We start from the raw sequence: 20,946 nt of genomic DNA, 5'->3' as shown, positions 1-20,946 counted from the left end.
ATCCAAAGCATTTGCTCTACATTGTATGTTTCTCTCCAATCTCATGGTTGCTTGCATTTAAAGATATCACATAGGAGAATCTCTTCCAGAAGAGTTAGAAGCATGTATGACCAGAATCTGGCAGACAGTGACTGTACATGTGCAAATGACTGGAATGATAGGGAAAAGCTTGGTTTATTGTAGGAAGATTTTGCAACCAGCCAGCAGTCCCAGCACATCCTGATTATGTTGTAAACATTACCCACTTCCTTTTAATACTAAAAGCTATCATTAATTAAGTTTAAATCCATGTATTTCAAGTAATACTCACACCTCACAGAGCTGTGTTAGGGTTCTTTTGAGTGACAATAGTATTACATAAATGAGAGAGTTTATGATGATGCCAGCAAGTTAATAAAATACACTTTAGTACACCTTTGTAGTTTTCTACTTGTTAATGATCCATATTATCACTGTCATTTCACCCACATACTAATACTACCTCCCACATGGTGGGTAGCTATGTACTATTTTGTTTATCCTTAAATTTGGTAAGTCTTGATGATGATCACACGTTTTATTAACTCTGATTATGTAATAATTATTTGAATTTGAGAAAGCTCTAGTATCAGTGTGTTTATGATCTATAACAATGTCCATGCAATAGTTATACCACGACTGCAAGGGATTTTGCAGATAGATACACCCAAAGCCCTCGGGCCTATGACACTCGGACTTTGGGTGTAAATCCCAAGCAGCTGTGGTATAAGTGATATATATATATATATCATGTACTCACCTAATAGGTGAAAGAACTAGAGCACTCACCCTGTTTGTCTTATACACCGGTATCTGATGATTGATCATGGTTTTAAAAGCATGGGCTAATACCCTTAAGAATGTTATCCATTCATCATTATGCATAAATACACAATGTTACAAGTTGTGATTGTGGGTTTGAGTTTTATTTCTACTCTTTTGCACTACTACTAACTTTGCTACTGGGACAGTAATATAATAGTAAATAGCTATATGTGACCATCTTTGCAAAAAACTGACTTGTTTGCACAAGCATGTGTATTGAGAAAAACAAAATTTAAAAGTAAATTGTAAAATTACGCATACTACAAAGAAAAAAATATGCAAGTTATTATTGGACGGAGAAGGAAGACTCAAATTGATTAAAACTATGCACCAACTTATTTGCTTGCTCATGGAGAGTTCAAAAATCTTTGTTTTGTTTCTGTAGCCCCATGTCGCATGCATTTGTTAAATGTAAACAAGGTTGTCATCATTTCTTCAACTAAACTATCTCCATACCCAAATGCATAAGTAACTACAGGACAAACACTATACCTTGGTTGATTTGCTAATCCAAGGTGAAAATTTTAAGCTAAATTGCAATGTTGTAGACTAATGCAAACGGAAGTTATGGCTGCGAATGTAAGCACCTGTAGTTTATTTTCAGTATAGTCACTGTACAAATTGATTGCCTTGCTCTTTCTACTGTCTAGTGCAGTGATTCCAAAACTACTCACCACAGAAGGCTGAAACTTTGCTGATCCCTGGACACTGAAAATAATACAAATAAAATAAAATTTCGGAAGTTGTGCGAACAAGTTGGGTTTTTGCCGAGACGTTCACATAAGGTGTTTAGTACCATAAGTTACTGACCTATTCATAATTCACTTTATTTTCGTGCAAAAAAATTTGGTGCAAAAATATTTTCATATGATTTACATGAATGATTGCTCTATTATAGTAGTTCGATCTTATGTAAAAATTTTCATGTAAGAAATTTTCGTACAAGCTTTTGCATATGAAAATTATTTTACAACAAAAAAAAGCAAATTACGGTAGTATCTTGTTCCATGGTCTGCTCTATGGCTAATATATGATGCATAGAAGTACGTATTCATGCATTGCCCAAATGATCATTTAGTGATCCTTCATCATAGAAAATGATTTGTTAACAATCATTTCGTCATAATTTTGCGACTATACTCAGAAACCTACAGTCACATGCTTTACTGGCTTTGATGCCATATAGAATTTTCCTTAATATGCTTGTATTTCCTTGGTTGCCACTCCTACCCTGAACACCTACCTGACCACTTGATGATTGACCTGACTATACACAAGGGGCATCTCCATCCTTAGTTTGATGTGGAGCCTGACTATACCAAACTGGAGGAAGAAGGAGACACCATACAGATAGAAGAGGATTACTTGGAGGTAGAAGAAGAATCCACTCTCTCAGAACATAAAAAGACTGAAAATAGGCTAGGAATGGATGAATACTTTGCTGCAGAATCCTGTAGGGAAATATATGACAAGAATTTTGACAGCAGGAACCGCTCAGGTTATTACTGGATTAAATCAGCAGAAGGGAATATTAAGGTACATACATGTAACATTTCTTATAGAACTTTGCATGGGCGAGATCAAAGGAAAAGGTGTACTTTAAATTTCATAAAGCACAGTTGCCCATGTGCCTTAGTGTAGGCTAATAGCCTACGGGGCTCGCGCCAGTACGACTAATCACCCAAGCCGGTGAAGGCTGATAGCCTCGCCGCGCTGAGTGATCAATCACCCCAGCCTATACGAGTTCCACCACTGGATTGCTTTTATAGACATACCTAAATGCTTCGATGATGGGTGGGAGAAGGTAACGTTGCTGTTACGTTTGTTAATGTAAACGGACAAGTCCTGGAGATATCACGGAAATAATTCACCATGTGACTCGCAATAGAATCGATTGTGGGTTGCGAGCAAAACCTGCCAAAAGACGCGATGAACGTCTACTATGCCAAACTATGGTGAAATACACGTGAGTTACTTTGTTAAACTAGTTTGTGTGCGTTCAGGCTGCTAATAGTTCGTGCAACGCTTGTTAATTACGAGTCCTAGTGTATGGTGAAGCTATACACGACTAGAAAGTTCCATAAATCATTTAAAGCATAGCCTTGCTCGTGCTATACTTTAATAGTATAAAATTGTACACTAGCTAGGTATATTTTGGATGTGTTACATGTCATTTATTAATAATGCTAACCTGCATGGTAACGGGATGTGCTTGAATTTGGTAGCTTCGTGTCATTCTGATTGTACTGTATGGATTAGAAATGTTTGCTATCAATTATACAGTATGGTATAATCTTACATGTATAATTACAGGTATACTGCGAAATGCTGCTGTCTGCTGGTGGTTTGAAAGGTGGATGGGTTCGGATTGCTTATGTCAACAATGGTGTATGCCCAAATGGATGGACCTCTATCAAAATTCCTGGCACTTCAATACCTGGGTGTAGACCTTCTTCATCTTATGGTGGCTGCTGCTCAGTTTTCTACTCAACTAATGCATGCAGCAGTGGATATGGTCATGTAACTGGTTCTGTAGTTGCATATCAGAAGGGAACCACAAATGCTTTTGCTAACATTGCATCTAAGCGGAAATATGGTGACAGATGGATAGATGACCCTTATCTTGATGGAGTTTCTATAACACACGGTGACCCTTCCAAGGGACAAGAACGCAAGCACCTCTTTTCTTATGCTGTTGGGTTTAGTGATAATTATAACAGTCCCAAATATAACTGTCCGTGTGCTCAATATCCTGGACCAGCTCCTCCTAGCTTTGTGAGAAATGATTACTACTGTGATGCAGGAACTAGTGGTTGCCCATCTGCTTCAACATACTATTACAAGTATCCTGTATTTAAGAATATGCAATGTAGATAATTTATGGTAACAACTGCTGTGCACAAGTAGAGTCACCATGGTTTTACAAGTTTATACCAGGATATACCATTAGGGATGTTATTGAAGTGAGGATTTGTGGTGATCAGTCTTGGTCCAATGAAGGAACTATTGTTTCCCAAATGTCTCTCTACATCCAATAATTTCATGCAGAAAGCAATGTGACTATAATAGTTGATTAGATTGTTAACTGGCACAACTAGTTACAGACTTTTAGATTTTAGTTGTATAGCTTAGGCCTCTTTTTTGTATTTTTTTGTTATTTTGATGCATTGCTTGTTGAAATCATAAAACATTAAGAGCTTTACAGCAATCTCAATTAAAAGTTAGTAGCATGTAGTTTTCACAATAACAGAGGTTTTAGAAACAATACTATTATAGAAACAAATTTTTAGCCGTAAACAACCCCAGATTTTGGGTTCAGAACAATATTGACCTTTGTTAAACTACCTCAAAAGAGGAGGGTACATATCCCCTATGACTTACCCCTGGATTTCATTCCACTCTCTGGTTGTATTTGTTCCTGCAATACCTAAAATGATTAGCTAAATTATTATAAATTACAAACCAAAAAACGTAGATCCAATTAACTTATGTCTAAAATGACAGCTTATGTCTATCCCCATATCATTACACTACACAGTGCAGTAGAGATTAACATTGGCTTTCATTTAATCAACTGAAACCGATCAATCGGCTAGTACTGGCTAGTAACCAATATTGACCCATACCTCATAATGGTTGCTTATTGAACCCTAATAAACAATATTATTTCAAGTAACTATCAACATGTTTGTGCAAATGCTGTGCTCCAGCATAGAATATGATGTAGTATGTATGATTTTTGTGAAGAGAATTCATTACTGTGAAGTCATACGTAAGTGAATTCAAAGTTCCATGAAAGTCACACTAGTATACGAACACATACTACAGAGGAAAGTTTTGGTGTCTTTCAGTAAATACTGTATCAAACAGTTATGCACATCCTGAATGTATTAAATACCATCAAGAAGGAAGTTATTAACTGCCATGCAGTGCCTCCAACTACTATACCTGTTTTTTGTTTTGTTTTCCTGTCAGTGATTTCTGACTGAGGTAATTTTTCCTTGTACAGTATTTGAGTTAATATTCCAACAACTATAACCTTTCCTTTATATGTCCATGTTCAAACTGTTCAAAGACCCTCCACAAACTGGGATCTGGAGGGCACAAATTAGCTTGACAATCAAAAACTGAGCTAGTCTCCATATCCCCTATTTACTGCAACTAATTTCACATTCCCTTGGAAATCATATAGATCATCCCTGAACATATAAGTACGACTGGGTTTTATAAATATTAGCACAAAAATATTAGTAGAATATAGCTATATGTATAATATTATGCTGCAATACAAAGTAAATCAAAATAAAGAATCTGCATTCATAATCATTCTAGTAACTATAGTAACTAAAAATTTTACCTTCTACAATTACTTGTAGAAGGGTTCCACTCTCTGCAAGCCTGACAAATTCTTCCCATGGCTCACTATTGATTGACAGTTTCTTTCCATGAGCACTTGAAATTCAACACAATGCTGGCAATGCCTCTATACCGACTACCTCATGGAAGGCTAGTTGAGATCACTGGAATCTCTTCAATAAGGCATTTGCTAGATCATTCACTTGTTCAAAAAATGAGTCTGCATGAAAAACTGAGTCACCAACACACAAATATGTGACCGAATTTGACAAAACAAGGCTTCCACACACATCCACTTTTATGACTTTGAAGTACCATAACTCAATGTAGGAGTATGCCATTAATTTTAAATATTGACCTGGTATTGTACTATGCTATGGAAGGATTCTGTGGAAAGTTTAGGCCAATAGCTTGCTGAGTAGTCAAGTTACAGCTGGTTAAAGTCAGAAAATTGGATGTGTGTGGAAGCCTTATTTTGTCAAATTTGGTCACATATAACAATTATGAATACAGTATGAAGTTTCTCTTATATGCCAAAATTCCAGTTGGTTAGTTGATTTCAGAAGTGTGGTATGATTCACCTGTGTGGCGTATGTAGTTATATGTACTGTATAAGAATGAGTACTGGGACAAAGTTAATCTTGAAGAAATCTTCCAAGAGCACAATTCAGAAGACAATTATGTAGGTAGTTTTATACTATAGCTGGTTTTAAACAACTTTTTTATTAAACTGTTAATACCACATTTTAACATTTTAATAAAAACAACCTGTATTTATCAATAGCTAAAACCAAAAAAAGCTAAAGTCTATTCAGCACTGCAATGATTATTAAGAGATGGCTACAGTGATATAAATATTGGTATTGGTATCAGTGCTGATATCATAATATAAATCAGTAAGAAGAAATAGGTACAATTGCTTAATCTTATGTGTGGGTAAAGCTTGAGGCTGCAGATGCTAAGTGGCCAAAGGTTCAATTTTTCTTTGCTCAGACCTTTTCACAAGTTTGTTTTTGGCAACTACCTTAGTTTCATAATTTTTTGTAGTGTCCATGCATACTGACAAGAGTTAATGTTCCACTACAAAAATGTCAGTATTGGAATTAGCAATATTTCGTAGCAGATTTATCAGTTATTAGACTAGTATACATGAAATTGACAAGGAGAAAACATCCTGACCACCTAGTAGACTCCTGTAAGCATTTGAGAATTAATCGGATGGTTGCAGATTCAGGTCCAGCCATGGATTTTTTTTCTCCTTTTCAAACATACTTTCTGTAACAACTATAAACAGGCTGTAGGACCAGGAGTCCTACAGACCTTCAGCATTTATACTGTAATGCCTAAATAAAAAAAATATAATAAACTTCCATATCAGTGCACCTCTATGATTAGTCAATTTCAGTTAAGGTGATCTGAATTAATTTATACATATAGTACTAAGAGTGAGTGTAAATGGGCTTCATCAACTTCATTTATCCTAGCTAACTTTTTGATTATCTGAAAGATGATCAATATATTGATCCCCTACTTATGAGATTGCTTAATGAACGACCATATAAACTGGATGCTAAAGTACGGTACTCACTCACATTCCCTTCCACAATTAAAAGCTTGTCTTCAAGAAGATTTCTGAACTTATCCTTCATAGCTGCCAATTTTTCGAAAGTGCATGCCACCAACACAATTCTAGGAGCTACATACAGTCAGTGAATTAATCTCCATGTTGGCCATTGGGAGGCAGACCTTTCTTGCTCTAGTCTCGCATAGCCAGACCACGTTTTTTTCTTTTGTGTGTGGGTGGGTGGGTGAAGGTCCTGAAAGTTCTCTTATCACTTTAACTATTACAATACAGAGCTCAAAATACGTACTTCATATACAAAAGCAAGTTTGCATGTCACCATGTTAACAACTCACCCGCCAGTCTCAGATTACGGCTAGTTGTAAAAAATAGTTTTTTTAGCCACTGTAACAGTAGTCTAGTGTTTTTACGAAACAGGGCTGTGGACTATGGAAGGGTCATCTATGTGAAACTCACAACACCTTTGATTATCTGCTCTCTCATGTTTGTTTTGTAAGGTACTTCCTTGAGAATATCTGTCCTGCTAAGTGGAATGTCACTTTTATTTTACTCTGTAACAATACGACTGGTCAAAGTGAGAACATAATTTTTGCAAGTACTCTACAACCATGTCTAAAGGTCTATACGATAGGATCAAATATATTTGATCTTGAACAATTTTACCGTTATCCTACTAGCTCTTACAACACAATAGCTACTTCACCTGCCATGTTTAAATTTTTAAACACAAGTGGTGAATTTTATATTGTTCCAAGAGAGGTTTCCAATTTGCCAGTATATTTAGTAGATGAACTTGGTCAAAATGTCACCACAGCTATCTTTATAGCAAGCTGTAATGAATCTCCTTCACCATATGTACTGCCACTTTATCAGATCACAAATGGAACAATTCAAATTGCAGGGAGTCTAGTCACCTAACCCTGCAAACTGATACAGATTATCAAGTTGCTACTACACTACAAGTTACATTGTTAAACTGTCCTCCCAGCTTCACATATAATGACAAAGAAGCACAGTGTGAATGTCTGGTGAACTGCACACATCACAGTCCTGCTATAGGTGGCTGTGAACTTGCATCATTTCAAGCATACTTTAATCAGTTTTATTGGATAGGATATGATTCAGCTGTAGAAATCATTACTTGGGAATCTTGTATCTGTTCCTGTCTTACATAGTTCCATTTACTAGATTGTTTTTGTTTCATAATGGCCTACAATGTAAGAATGACCACTGGACCAATCGGGGCCTTTTTATTCTTTTCACAAATTATTAGCAGTCAAAATCATTTTGCATTTGTAATAACCCTCAAAGGTAGCTCTGATGATTCTTTAGCTGCTACAAATGTAGTGGTAACACTTTATAGTATCACCAACCTTGAGTTTTTCAATCACAATGTCTTTTCATACTGTTTGTTTCCAAGTGCTGGAACTGTAGATATAATTTCATTTAACTTGCTGTTATCCTTTTACCCAGTGATTCTTATATTTGAATACTTTCTACTGTGTCACTACTGTAACTGCAAATACAGGTTTTTCCGCACATTCAGGCTGTCCACTAAATCAGTGACTCATGGAATCTGCGCTTTTCTGGTCCTCTGCTTTGCAAAAATTAATGTACTTGCATTTGGAATATTGAAATCAGCCAACCTGGCTTACATCAATGGTCCAACGTTCAGGAGAGTAGTGTTCCTTCAAGGAGATATTGAGTACTTCAAAGATGCAAAATATGATGTATATGCAGCTGACTCTCTTATCACAATAGTAACAGTCCTCCTTTTCCCAACTCTGATCTTAGTGCTGCATCCCATTATGATAACTGTTGCTTTTTATTTCAAATGGGGAAATAGTAAATGTGTAGAATGTGTCAATAAAATTCTATTGATTAACAAATTAAAACCAGTTTTAGATTCATTTCAAGGGGATTACAAAGACAATTTATCTTTCTTTGCTGGTTTACACTCATTTCTTTATAGAATTATCTTCTTTACGATTGTGGTAGCAGCATCAACACCAGATGTAGATGGTTTGCTTTTCGCTATGATCATCTTTTTCCTAGGTATCTTACTAATTCATGTACTGGCAATGCCATTCAAAAGATATGTGGACAATGCTGCATATTCTGTAATTTACCTACTAATGCTGACCATCTTGATAATTGAACATTATCTCTTTTCTACCAACAAGTCATCTGAAGAGCTCATCTGGATAGAGATATTCATGTCACTACTACCACTGGGTTTTGTTATGTTGTATTATTCCTGGAAACTGCTGTTGAATGTACTATCGGTTTGGAAAAAGTACAGGGGAAGTAAATACCAGCCAGCTTTAGTAAGTATATATGTATTATATATTTAATAGTTGCGAGGGATTTTGCTGATATATACACCTGAAACACAAGGGCCACAGGCTCGAAGTGTATATATCAGAAAAACCAGATGCAGCCAGGTGTAGTATACGTGATAATATATCACTCTATAGGCACACTCACTTGATAGGTGAAAGAACTACAGAACCTTTACCCTGTTCCTTTTATACATTAGTATCTGGTGATTGATTAATAATGTGGGCTAATAACCATTAGAACATTATTCATACGTCACTATGCTTTACATACAGCACCAGAAAAATACGATTGTGGGATTCAGTTTTTTAGCATTAGCATTTTGTATTACATTATGCCTACTGACTTTGCTATTGGGACAGTAAGTAAGGTAATCTATTAAGTTAAGTAGTTAGGACTATAAGTTACTGACGTAGCTGTGCTCTTTGTGTTGTTCCGTGTTCTGCTCAATGGCTGACATGTGTTAGGTAGAAATACGCATGCACGCATTGCCCAAACAATTACCTCATTTAGTAACTGTCAACTAATCAAAACTTAGCTAGTAACCTGTAAACCCAAACCCACAATTTAACACTCCATGTCACTCAATATAACAATTCAAAGCGTATCATATCTGTGAACTCAAAGCCATGTGCAAACTGTGTTTCCATGATATATGTGAGTTAAACTCCAAGTGGTGCCTTTGCATGCTTGAAGTAAATGTAGTTAATATAAGAGATTGTAACAATCCAAGATTGCTTGTATATAGAAATTTATGTGCACTGCATGCAGAAATCACTCTGGAGTATACCTGTTATACTTATGTAAAATGGTACTCTCACTTCAAAAAGGAATGGTGCAATCAAGAGTTCATATTATGAACTCTTGGTGCAATATTTCAGACAATTTTGGATTCATTTTTACATGTCAATAAAACTATTGTCACATGTTAATCAACACCACAAGAAGCGAATACAAAGAAGAGTGAAAGTTGTTTGCATGCTTAGAAACAAGTCTCTCTTAATTTACATAATTTTATTCTGTCTTGGTTGTATGGGCCTATTAATCTTGCCAGTTGCATGTAAGGCCTTGGGAATGCAATCAGTGTTAATTGCCCATTACGCAACCGCTGGATGCTGTGGATACTCATAAAAATGTATTGAAGCCATTGGGAAAACGATGATAACCTACAGTAAAACTTCCGTTACCTGCAAAGTATACGGTATGTTCCAATTTCCTGTACACGGGAAGAATCTACATTGATTTCTCTGTCGTTTCGTGGTTATCCGCTGTAAATAGGATGAAAGATGCCTGAGTTATAGGGCCGTGAAGTTAGAAAATTTATCAGACAAGGCTTTTCACAGCTGCTATTCGTAAGTTCAGAGTTAGAAAATCGTTCAAGAATGCCAACGAATCTTAACAATAAGTTTGTAGTGAAACGCTTCGCAGGAAAGCGCTGAATCGACATAGCAGCCAACTAAGTTAATAGCGTGTTCAGCAGGCCAAGTTACATCATCCAGGTGATTGTAACACTTGTTCTTGTACTGTACCTGTGGTAAACAACGAAAACAAGCATCTGCCTGTTTATGTCGTCTCCGAAAAACATCTTCATCACTAATTCTACGCTTTACTGGCTCATAACTCGCTATTGGCTTAGCGTATTTACATCAGACAAACATCACAGGGCGTAGGAATCAATGTAGTTTCCAGTGCTGGTTAAAAAACTCGGATACCATCTTTAGATTTAAGGTGACAATAGATTTTGTGTCCGTGGTCGTCCGTTTCCCAATGGTTTCTGTACATTTTTATGCCTAACCACAGCATCTAGTGGTTGCGCAAACGCAATTAAAATATCAATTAAAATACTTTCCCTTACATGCAACTGGCTTAATGCTATCTATGTGCTTTTGTATTTGTTGGTAGGAACATTATCATTTGTTGGATTTCCCACAAAAATTGTTACAGGTGATGATCAATGTGACGATGATAATGATGATGCTAAGTGACATCCTAGCTTTTGTATTGTTGCATTGTCTGTTAGTGGTTGTATTATTATTTTATTTTCACTTACTTTTGTCAGTAATGTGTGTAGCTATGGGATATGTGGTTATAATTAAAATACCAATCATGTTGTTGTGAAACTGGTCTATTGTGGTGGGTAAAGATTTGACCTAGGTGACAATCTTTTTGTGTCTAGTTTTGGTGACTCTACTCCTACGATGGTTAATCTACTGTATCTACAAACTGATTTCCAACTCATTCCTTGAAGTGGTTTATCATGTTGATGTGGTAATTAATCTATCTTGTTGTAAGTGAAGAAACATTAAACTGGTACTAGAATATGCTTTTAGATAGACGTACCAAATTTCAACAAGATTGGATAACTAATGTGTTTGTGTTTGATAGCAAGTTTTGAAAATTGTGTGAAAAATGTGCAACTTTCAAATTGGTTGCTCATGTCTCAGACACTGTAGGAGCTGAGTAATACTATAAATGTTAATTTTAGACCAGGACACACGATAGTGTGTTGTGTGGCCAACTCTGTCACTTTTGTCAGTTGCTCACCTCACTCAATGATGGTTCTAGAATGTTCTGTGTTGTATTAGAAGTGCTCATAAAAAATGTGCGCTTTATTAGAATATGACAAAAATAATATATCAAGACGCACAGTAGTGTGTAAAGTCGCACAAAAGACTCATTTTACAGAACCAAGAAAATGCAGTTTTTATGTATCTGTAACTCAATAGTGCTTGAACACAGTATAATTAACCATGTTTGCTGTGGAACTTCTTCAGCTTCCATTCCAAATTTGACAACCTGTCTACTGATTTAGAAGTAGTTAATGAAGTGGCATCTGGTGTACAAGCAATGGATCTAAACTCTAAAGCCATCCTTACACTGTCAGTGAGCTGCAGTAAATTAGACTTCCCAGGTTCTTGGTCTGATCAGAAGGTATTTTAACTATCAATATGCTTGTCTATGTACGATCTAACTTGGAGTACTGTGACAGTACAAGTATAGCAAATTTGCCCCTGCCATTCTTTGCTAGAAACTTTTTTGTCTTGTCTCATAACACAGTACATAAATTATTATATTGCCACATCACTGTATACATGCATGCTCATAATTATAGTGAAGCATAATACATCCATTTCATATCATTGAACAGATGACTCAGTTGCCTTGCATAAAACTTTGTACAATCCTCTCTTAGTACAAAACCAGATGTTCGATTTGCACTAAAATGTGCATTATCATAACTCAATTAATCATAATAATGAGGTGCTAACGTGATAAGTATAATGTTTACTTCACACCATTATTTTGACAACATAATTGTTGTGTATAGGGTGTGAATAGTCTAAATTATAAACATATGCATATTCTTTGAAATCCCATTAGGGGGCAAACCTCATGCATCATTAATTAATTCTTAGTAGCAATTGCTTTTGGGTTATACAGAATTGTAGTCATTGATAAAGTTCTATGAAATGTGTTACAATGCTTGCATTTTTCAATAACACACTTTTCCCATTACACTTTATCCATGCACTTTACAAACACTCAATTGCAGCCTACTATATTACAAGTATGCCACAAACACACACACACACACACTACACAATTCACAAGCATACACATACATTCCATTTTATCTTTCGTTATACATCAACAACAGATTTCCGTTAATCTGTTTATCCATATAAGTGTACATATAGCTATATATAGGTTATATAAGCATTCTAATATTGAACACTCACTTTTCAAAGCTCATTCCTCTAACACGTACTACTAATCCTATATTGGTTATTATTCATGATGTCTTCACCTTGCAAACTCTCTATGTACTTCTTTCACCCCCTTAAATACTTTTCTTAAATACTTTTATTTTGAGATACTAGTACTGTCAGTTTTCTCCTTCTTCCCTCCCCCATGCAGGTGTATGTATATATATGTAATAGCTGTAACACATACGGGCATGAGGGCTTTGCCTGATATGTATGGCAGAGGGCAGAGGGCATACATATAAGGCAAAGCCTGAATGCCCCATGTTACAGCTAATATGTGACTGAATCTTGGAAAATCACCCATATGGGCATGGGTGAAATAATTAGAATTTTCATGTTTAGTGGATTGCTAATAAGAGCAGGGTACAGTTTTGAAAATATTTCAAGAATTTTCTTGTAATTTAAGGCATTGAAAATGGCTTAAAACCACCAACAAGTAGATTTGCACTATAAAGTTTAGATTTGATCATTAAATATTTTAGGTGTCAAATGCGCCCATATGGGTGATTTTCCAAAATTCGGTCACATATGTAACACTTATCAGGCTGATAGCCTGTGGGACGTGTCTGTATTCGAAAATGTGTGGAAACAATCGGTGAATAAGTTATAGCACTACTTCTCACCTTAGCCCAACGTTTTTCAACTCATAGGATGGCGAGGATAACAAAATGCTCTCTGTCTGAGTGGTTTTCATGGCGAAATCCAAGTTGTGCATCCTAAACATGAGAGTATAATCAATCCCCACAATCGATTTTGGCTTCAAAGTCTATATAATCACTGCCCAGTTGTAGCCCAGCTACATTTCATATGTAGCCTGGCTAGCTGGGAAACATATGAAATGTAGCCTGGGCGGCTCCTTTGATCTGAGGTGTGAAAGTGTTACATATAATTATATATTTTATAGCAATTGGTAAGAGATGCATTGAGTGGTATAAATACTGAGCAGCAGCCATGAGTATCTGACCTCTTGGATCAAGAGGTATAACAAAAAGAACTACGTATAATACTCTTGCCTGGGTACACATACTATAACTGTCAAGCACATATATATTAGCATATATACATATATATCAGGATTGTATACGTGCATGCATGGTTGCTCAGGAATGTACATGTACAGTTATTTAATGCACCATTATCAGTGGTATGATATTGTAACAGCGCATTGTGCATGAGTGATCGACTGATCCCATGTTATGTTATTTGTTATGAAAGTAGTTAAAACTCAAGTCTTCCCACCTAGCACTGTACACTATTATGATGTCAACAATTGATGTTGCTAAGGTTAAATTTGAATTTCATAATGTGTTTCTTTGTTGACACAGTACACCCGTTAGATAGTATGCTGCTAAAAGATTGAGTTGCCACTGTTTTGGATCTTTTGCATGCTTTTCCACATCTAAAGCAGATCCAAGGTATTTACTCTAGATTGTATATTTCTCTCTGATCTTATGGTTGCTTGCATTTTAAAGATATCTGATAGGAGAATCTCTTCCAGAAGAGTTGGAAGTATGTACGACCAGAATCTGGCAGACAGTGACTGTACGCGTGCAAATGGCTGGAATGATAGGGAAAAGCTTGGTTTATTGTAGGAAGATTTAGCAACCAGCCAGCACATTCCTAATTATGTTGTAAACATTACCCACTTCCTAAAAGCTATCATTAATTAAGTTTAAATCCATGTATTTTAAGTAATACTCACTCCTCACAGAGCTATGTTAGTGTTCTTTTGGGTGACTATAATTACAGTTTACGGTGATGCCAGCAAGTTAATAAAATACATTTTAGTAGACCTTGGTAGTTTTCTACTTGTTAATGATCCATATTATCACTGTCATTTCACCCACATACTAATACTACCTCCCACATGGTGGGTAGCTATGTACTATTTTGTTTATCCTTAAATTCGGTAAGTCTTGATGATGATCACAAGTTTTATTAGCTCTAATAATTATTTGAATTTGAGAAAGCTCTAGTATCAGTGTGTTTATGATCTATAACAATGTCCATGCAATAGTTATACCACGGCTGCGAAGGATTTTGCAGATAGATACACCCAACGCCCTTGGGCCTATGGCACTCTGACTTTAAGTGTATATATCAGCAAATCCCAAGGAGCTGTGGTATAAGTGATATTATATATATCTATATATATATATGTAATAGTTATACCATGGGCAAGAGTGCTTTGCCTGATATATACGCACAAGCCCGAGGGCTGCAGGCCCGAGGGCGAGTGCGTATATACAGGCAAAGCACGAGTGCAGCTTGCTTGATTCCCTATATAAGAGAAGAGGATAACAGTAAAACATTAAAGAAATCTGATGATTTCTGGATATAGTGTGCACACCTATAGCTATTAGGTATGCAATGTCTCAAGTTAACGAGATATACGCAGTGCGTATATCTCGTTAAGGCAGTGTGTAACGAGATATACCCACTGTCTTAACGAGATATACGCAGTGCGTATATCTCGTTAACATTTTGAGTCAGTGCAATATGTGATATATATGCACTGGCTTTCCTTTGATCTGAGGTGTGAAAGTGGTACACATATATATATATATATCATGTACTCACCTAATAGGTGAAAGAACTATAGAGCACTCACCCTGTTTGTTTTATACACCGGTATCTGATGATTGATTGTGGTTGTAAAAGCATGGGCTACTACTCTTAAGAATGTTATCCATGCATCATTATGCTTCATTACAAGTTATCATTGTGGGTGTGAGTTTTATTTCTACTCTTTTACACAACATTAAGGCTACTAACTTTGTTATTGGGACAGTAATATAATAGTGAATAGCTTTACATGACCGTCTTAGCAAAAACCTGACTTGTTTGCAAAAGCATGCATATTAAGGAAAACTAAATTTTAAAAATTCGTAAAATTACACAAAGAAAAGATATGCAAGTTTTTATTGGGCAGAGAAGGAAGACTCAAATCAATTAATACTATACAGTATACACCAACTTATTTGCCTGCTCATGGAGAGTTCAAAAATCTTTTGTTTTGTTTCTGTAGTCCCAACAGTATTCATGTCACATGTATTTGTTAAACAAGATCATCATCATTTCTTCAACTAAACCACCTTCATACCGATGTGGATAAGTAACTACAGGACAAACACTATACCTTGTTCACTTTGCTAATCCATGGTGAACATTTTAAGCTAAATTGCAATGTTGTAGACTAATGCAAACAGAAGTTATGGCTGCGAATGTAAGCACCTGTAGTTTATTTTCAGTATAGTTGCTGTACAAATTGATTGCCTTTAGGGATTCGCCGATTTTGCCGGCAAAACGTTTGGAAAAATACGTTAGTAAAAGCAAAGAGCAAAATTCTGGAAAAATAGGTGGAAAATTGGAAAAATGGGCACCTAGAAATGGCAACTTATAATTAGCGCATTTTGTATGAAAAAGATTGAGATACTCTAATAGAACAGTCACGCATAGTATTAGCAATGAAATGCACATATATTAAGTAAGGTGTTTAGGACCATAAGTTACTGACCTATATTTTCAATATAGTATCTTGCTCCATGGTCTACTCTATGGCTAATACGTGATGCATATAAGTATGTATTCTTGCATTGCCCAATTGATCGTTTAGTGATCCTTCATCATAGAAAATAGTTTGTTAACATTCATCTTGACGTAATTTTGCGACTGTACACTCAGAAACCTAGTCACAGCTTTACTGGCTTTGATGCCATATAGGACTTTCCTTAATACGCTTGTATTTGCTTGGTTGCCGCTCCTCCCCTGGACACCTGCCTGATCCCTTGATGATTGGCCTGACTATGCATGAGGAGTATCTCCATCCTTAGTTTGGACATTTATAGTTTGTTTGCTTGTAATAGTATATTAAAATTTATTAACACATGCACAGCAAAAGCTAAGAAACTAATACTGAATCAATTCTGTGTGTAACGAGTCAAAACATATCATATCTTTGAACTGGTTGGGCATCAAAGCTACGAGCAAACCGCGTTCTCATGATATTCAATATGCAAAATAAAGTCCAAGCGGCACCTTTGAATGCCCATGCTAAAGTGTTATATAAATGAACAGCATGCAGAGTCCATAGGTATTAGTAGAGCGGCTAAGCAACAAATTTTGATGAAATCGTTCACTTTGTGATAATTAAAAGCACCAAATTTTCTGTGGAAGCTGAGTAAGGTATACTAAATCATTTGAGATACGGTGCCACATCAAACTCATTGTCTTAGGGCATGTTTTGTAACTTTAACGCCGAGTTATAAGCTTATTTCTAGCTGGCCAGGAAACCATACAAGTGCATTCAGAATCTTCATTTTTGCTTAAATCACATGGAAGTATTTCAAATTTACAGATGCAATCAAAAAATCTTTAAAATGCAGCAGCTTTTTGAACATTTCTAATGGAACCTATATTTTAGTAACAAAAGTACGGGCACAGAAATAATACATTGCACATCTATGGCTTCATATACCATGACCCTCCATGCTTTTTAACATGGCAAGCTAATTACCTGGATGGACACCTCCCTTCATCAGCTTTTGGATATAACCATCCCTTGCTCGTCTATGCAGATGCATAGTGTTTCAGTATATTTCCTATATGATACTTTTATGGCTTCCACAATACACACATCTTTTATTTTACTTGTCAGGTACTTTGAGCATAATATGATTGGTAATTTTAATGGCACCATATCTAATATGAAATAATATGAAGTTGTACCAAGTTTGGTGCTTTTATCAAAAAGCGAATGATTTTTTCACTTAGCCACTCTACTATATAGAAATGTTGTTTTTAAAAATTATAATCATTAATTTATGAGTTGACGTGCTTGTTACCTTATTGAACCTATCAGCAGAGGAGAATGTGTCACAGTTTACCCGGAAAATTAGCTCATGAACAAATTAACTGTCCGATAAATTACTCTCCCCCATAATTGTCAGATCATTAACCAAGAATTCATTTATATTATTCACAAAAGTATTGTGTATGGTTTTTGAGGAGTGAGGGGAGGGAAGTAAAGTATAAAAGAAGGTATGTACACATGCATGCAGTTGTTCACTCATACTGTGCAACAATGTTTTTTGCCTACTATCTCACTCTTGCATTTCTGGTGGCAGCTACTAATGCAGCAGTGTTGCAGAAAGAAGGATTGGAGAATGTTCTAGATGTGGGGACTGACTATACCAAACTGGAGGAAGAAGGAGACACCATGCAGATAGAAGAGGATTACTTGGAGGTAGAGGAAGAATCCACTCTCTCAGAACATAAAAAGACAGAAAATAGGCTAGGAATGGATGAAGACTTTGCTGCAGAATCCTGTAGGGAAATATACGACAAGAATTTTGACAGCAGGAACCGCTCAGGTTATTACTGGATTAAATCAGCAGAAGGGAATATTAAGGTACACATATATAACATTTCAAATTGTACACTAGCTAGGTATATTTTGGATGTGTTACATGTCATTTATTAATAATGCTAACCTGCATGGTAATGGGATGTGCTTGAATTTGGTAGCTTCTGATTGTACTGTATGGATTAGAAATGTTTGCTATCAATTATACAGTATGGTATAATCTTACATGTATAATTACAGGTATACTGCGAAATGCTGCTGTCTGCTGGTGGTTTGAAAGGTGGATGGGTTCGGATTGCTTATGTCTACAATGGTGTATGCCCAAAAGGATGGACCTCTATCAAAATTCCTGGCACTTCAATACCTGGGTGTAGACCTCCTTCATCTTATGGTGGCTGCTGCTCAGTTTTCTACTCAACTAATGCATGCAGCAGTGGATATGGTCATGTAACTGGTTCTGTAGTTGCATATCAGAAGGGAACCACAAATGCTTTTGCTAACATTGCAGCTAAGAGGAAATATGGTGACAGATGGATAGATGGCCCTTATCTTGATGGAGTTTCTATAACACACGGTAACCCTTCCAAGGGACAAGAACGTAAGCATCTGTTTTCTTATGCTGTTGGGTTTAGCGATAATTATAACAGTCCCAAATATAACTGTCCGTGTGCTCAATATCCTGGACCAGCTCCTCCTAGCTTTGTGAGAAATGATTACTACTGTGATGCAGGAACTAGTGGTTGCCCATCTGCTTCAACATACTATTACAAGTATCCTGTATTTAAGAATATGCAATGTAGATATGGTAACAACTGCTGTGCACAAGTAGAGTCTCCATGGTTTTACAAGTTTATACCAGGATATACCATTAGGGATGATATTGAAGTGAGGATTTGTGGTGATCAGTCTTGGTCCAATGAAGGAACTATTGTTTCCCAAATGTCTCTCTACATCCAATAATTTCATACAGAAAAGCAATGTGACTATAATAGTTGATTAGATTGTTAACTGGCACAACTAGTTACAGACTTTTAGATTTTAGTTGTATAGCTCAGGCCTCTTTTTTGTATGTTTTTGTTATTTTGACACATTGCTTGTTGAAATCATAAACCATTCATTTTGTTATTATGATAAGTAGCTATGTGCATTTGCTGCAAACTCCTCAAAGCAGAAGCAATATGAAAATGGCAGATACACTCCAGGTATCTATAGGTGTATGTACATACAGTGGAACACTGCAGTGGGCAGGAAATTGTGACCTATTCTTATTATGTAGTACTCTTTCTTTGCCCTTATTATGGAGCTTTTTTTTCTGTTGCTGCCTTTAATTTAGAGAGCTTGTTAAGGTTGGTTGTCTAGTTGTTCAGTCATGCTAGAAAATAATGATTGAGAGCACCTAATTACTACGTATATTTAATATATACACTGGAGTCTTAGAATTTCACATTAACTGAATCTTATATGTGGTCCAGTCTGGCAAAACCGGTCTTATCGCCTATTGAAAGTATTAATGCTGGTTTTAGTATTCAGTGTGTTGTAGCTCACCAATGGCTGAAGCTACACATTCACACCAATTCCTTATCTCCCAGAGCATCCACTGTACAAGTAGCCAATGGCTGTAAGTTTTCCCCACCATTTTAGATAGCTTAATTTTAAACCAAGATTGACAGTATCACCTGCAGGAGAACTGTTTAAAAAATTTAAGAGGAAGGCGTAGGGATGATTAGGTCAAATTATGGGTCATTCAGGTCTCAAAACTATAGCTAATATGAAAAGACATTACATCATATTCAACGCCACCAGAGTGGTACAGCCAGATACAGCCACCCCCAGGCTGGCCCACAGAGCTCCATTAGGGCCCTACACTGCTCATATGAATTGCCATTGTACTTTGGAAAAAACAGCCAGCAAAAGTAGATCACTCAACTCTACCTGATTTTGATTATGAAAATTAATAGTTTCATGTAGCTTTTCATTCATGAGGAATAATCAAATCTGCTGTCACCGGTTTCCTAGAGTCGGTCTATTGCTAAGTTGGAATCAAAGCCCTGCTATCCGATTTAGCAGCATGGTACATGATGGCAATCATCACCATGATTGAAGGCAATGTTCCAGATTAGCAATGTCAACACTGGTGAAGAAGTACTGTCAAGACTAACTGCATGTGTATAATGAGTGAGCTCTGGTGTTACTGACCATAAATAATAGTGGTGCACCGATAACCAAATTAGCCGATTATTCTGATAACCAATATTATGCAACATAATTAGCCAATACTGATAACTGATCTGGTATACAATAGCACTAATTAGCACTCATTCTCATCATTATTTAACTTACTTTAATAGTGTGCTACCTGCGGTCACTTAGTATGATGTACATCATACTAGGTGACTGTAGGTACCATTAGCTACCCCCTTATGACAGTAGTAAGGAATTTGCATCTTTGATAGTGAATTTAATTGCTGGATCTTTCACTGGTATACTAGAAAAGCCAGTAACACCCTAGTTCATGCATTTTAAAAAATGCACAAATACCTGTTATGATGTGGTATCTGTGCATTAAAACAAGTAAAATTGCATAACTAGCTATACATCTTTTGCCATGGAGCTTGAAGTACACATGATTGTAAATGTAACAATTACAAATACATTTGCTGTTAAAGTCATGAAATATCATAAAAATCATGCAC

General features: G+C 36.2%; 3 protein-coding genes across 3 annotated transcripts; all 3 read left to right on the top strand.

Annotated features, from left to right (window-relative positions):
• Positions 1-982: 982 nt before the first annotated feature.
• LOC136255565 (uncharacterized) lies at positions 983-4,042 on the top strand. The gene is made up of 2 exons (XM_066048358.1): positions 983-2,379; positions 3,157-4,042. Exons 1-2 carry the CDS (start codon positions 2,269-2,271, stop codon positions 3,718-3,720), a joined length of 675 nt encoding a protein of 224 aa, XP_065904430.1. The 5' UTR covers positions 983-2,268; the 3' UTR covers positions 3,721-4,042.
• A 3,962-nt stretch (positions 4,043-8,004) lies between these two features.
• Positions 8,005-11,565, top strand: LOC136255069 (uncharacterized). Its single transcript, XM_066047788.1, has 2 exons — positions 8,005-9,108; positions 11,298-11,565. The coding sequence occupies exons 1-2, from the start codon at positions 8,005-8,007 to the stop codon at positions 11,304-11,306; spliced, it is 1,113 nt and encodes a 370-aa protein (XP_065903860.1). The 3' UTR covers positions 11,307-11,565.
• A 6,357-nt stretch (positions 11,566-17,922) lies between these two features.
• LOC136255564 (uncharacterized) lies at positions 17,923-19,378 on the top strand. Its single transcript, XM_066048357.1, has 2 exons — positions 17,923-18,298; positions 18,494-19,378. Exons 1-2 carry the CDS (start codon positions 17,939-17,941, stop codon positions 19,211-19,213), a joined length of 1,080 nt encoding a protein of 359 aa, XP_065904429.1. The 5' UTR covers positions 17,923-17,938; the 3' UTR covers positions 19,214-19,378.
• Positions 19,379-20,946: the final 1,568 nt, after the last annotated feature.

Source organism: Dysidea avara, chromosome 5 (assembly GCF_963678975.1).
Source record: "Dysidea avara chromosome 5, odDysAvar1.4, whole genome shotgun sequence".
NCBI classification, from domain to species: domain Eukaryota; kingdom Metazoa; phylum Porifera; class Demospongiae; order Dictyoceratida; family Dysideidae; genus Dysidea; species Dysidea avara.
Note: the sequence above shows the minus strand (reverse complement) of the source record. Positions and strands in the feature narration are given on the sequence as shown.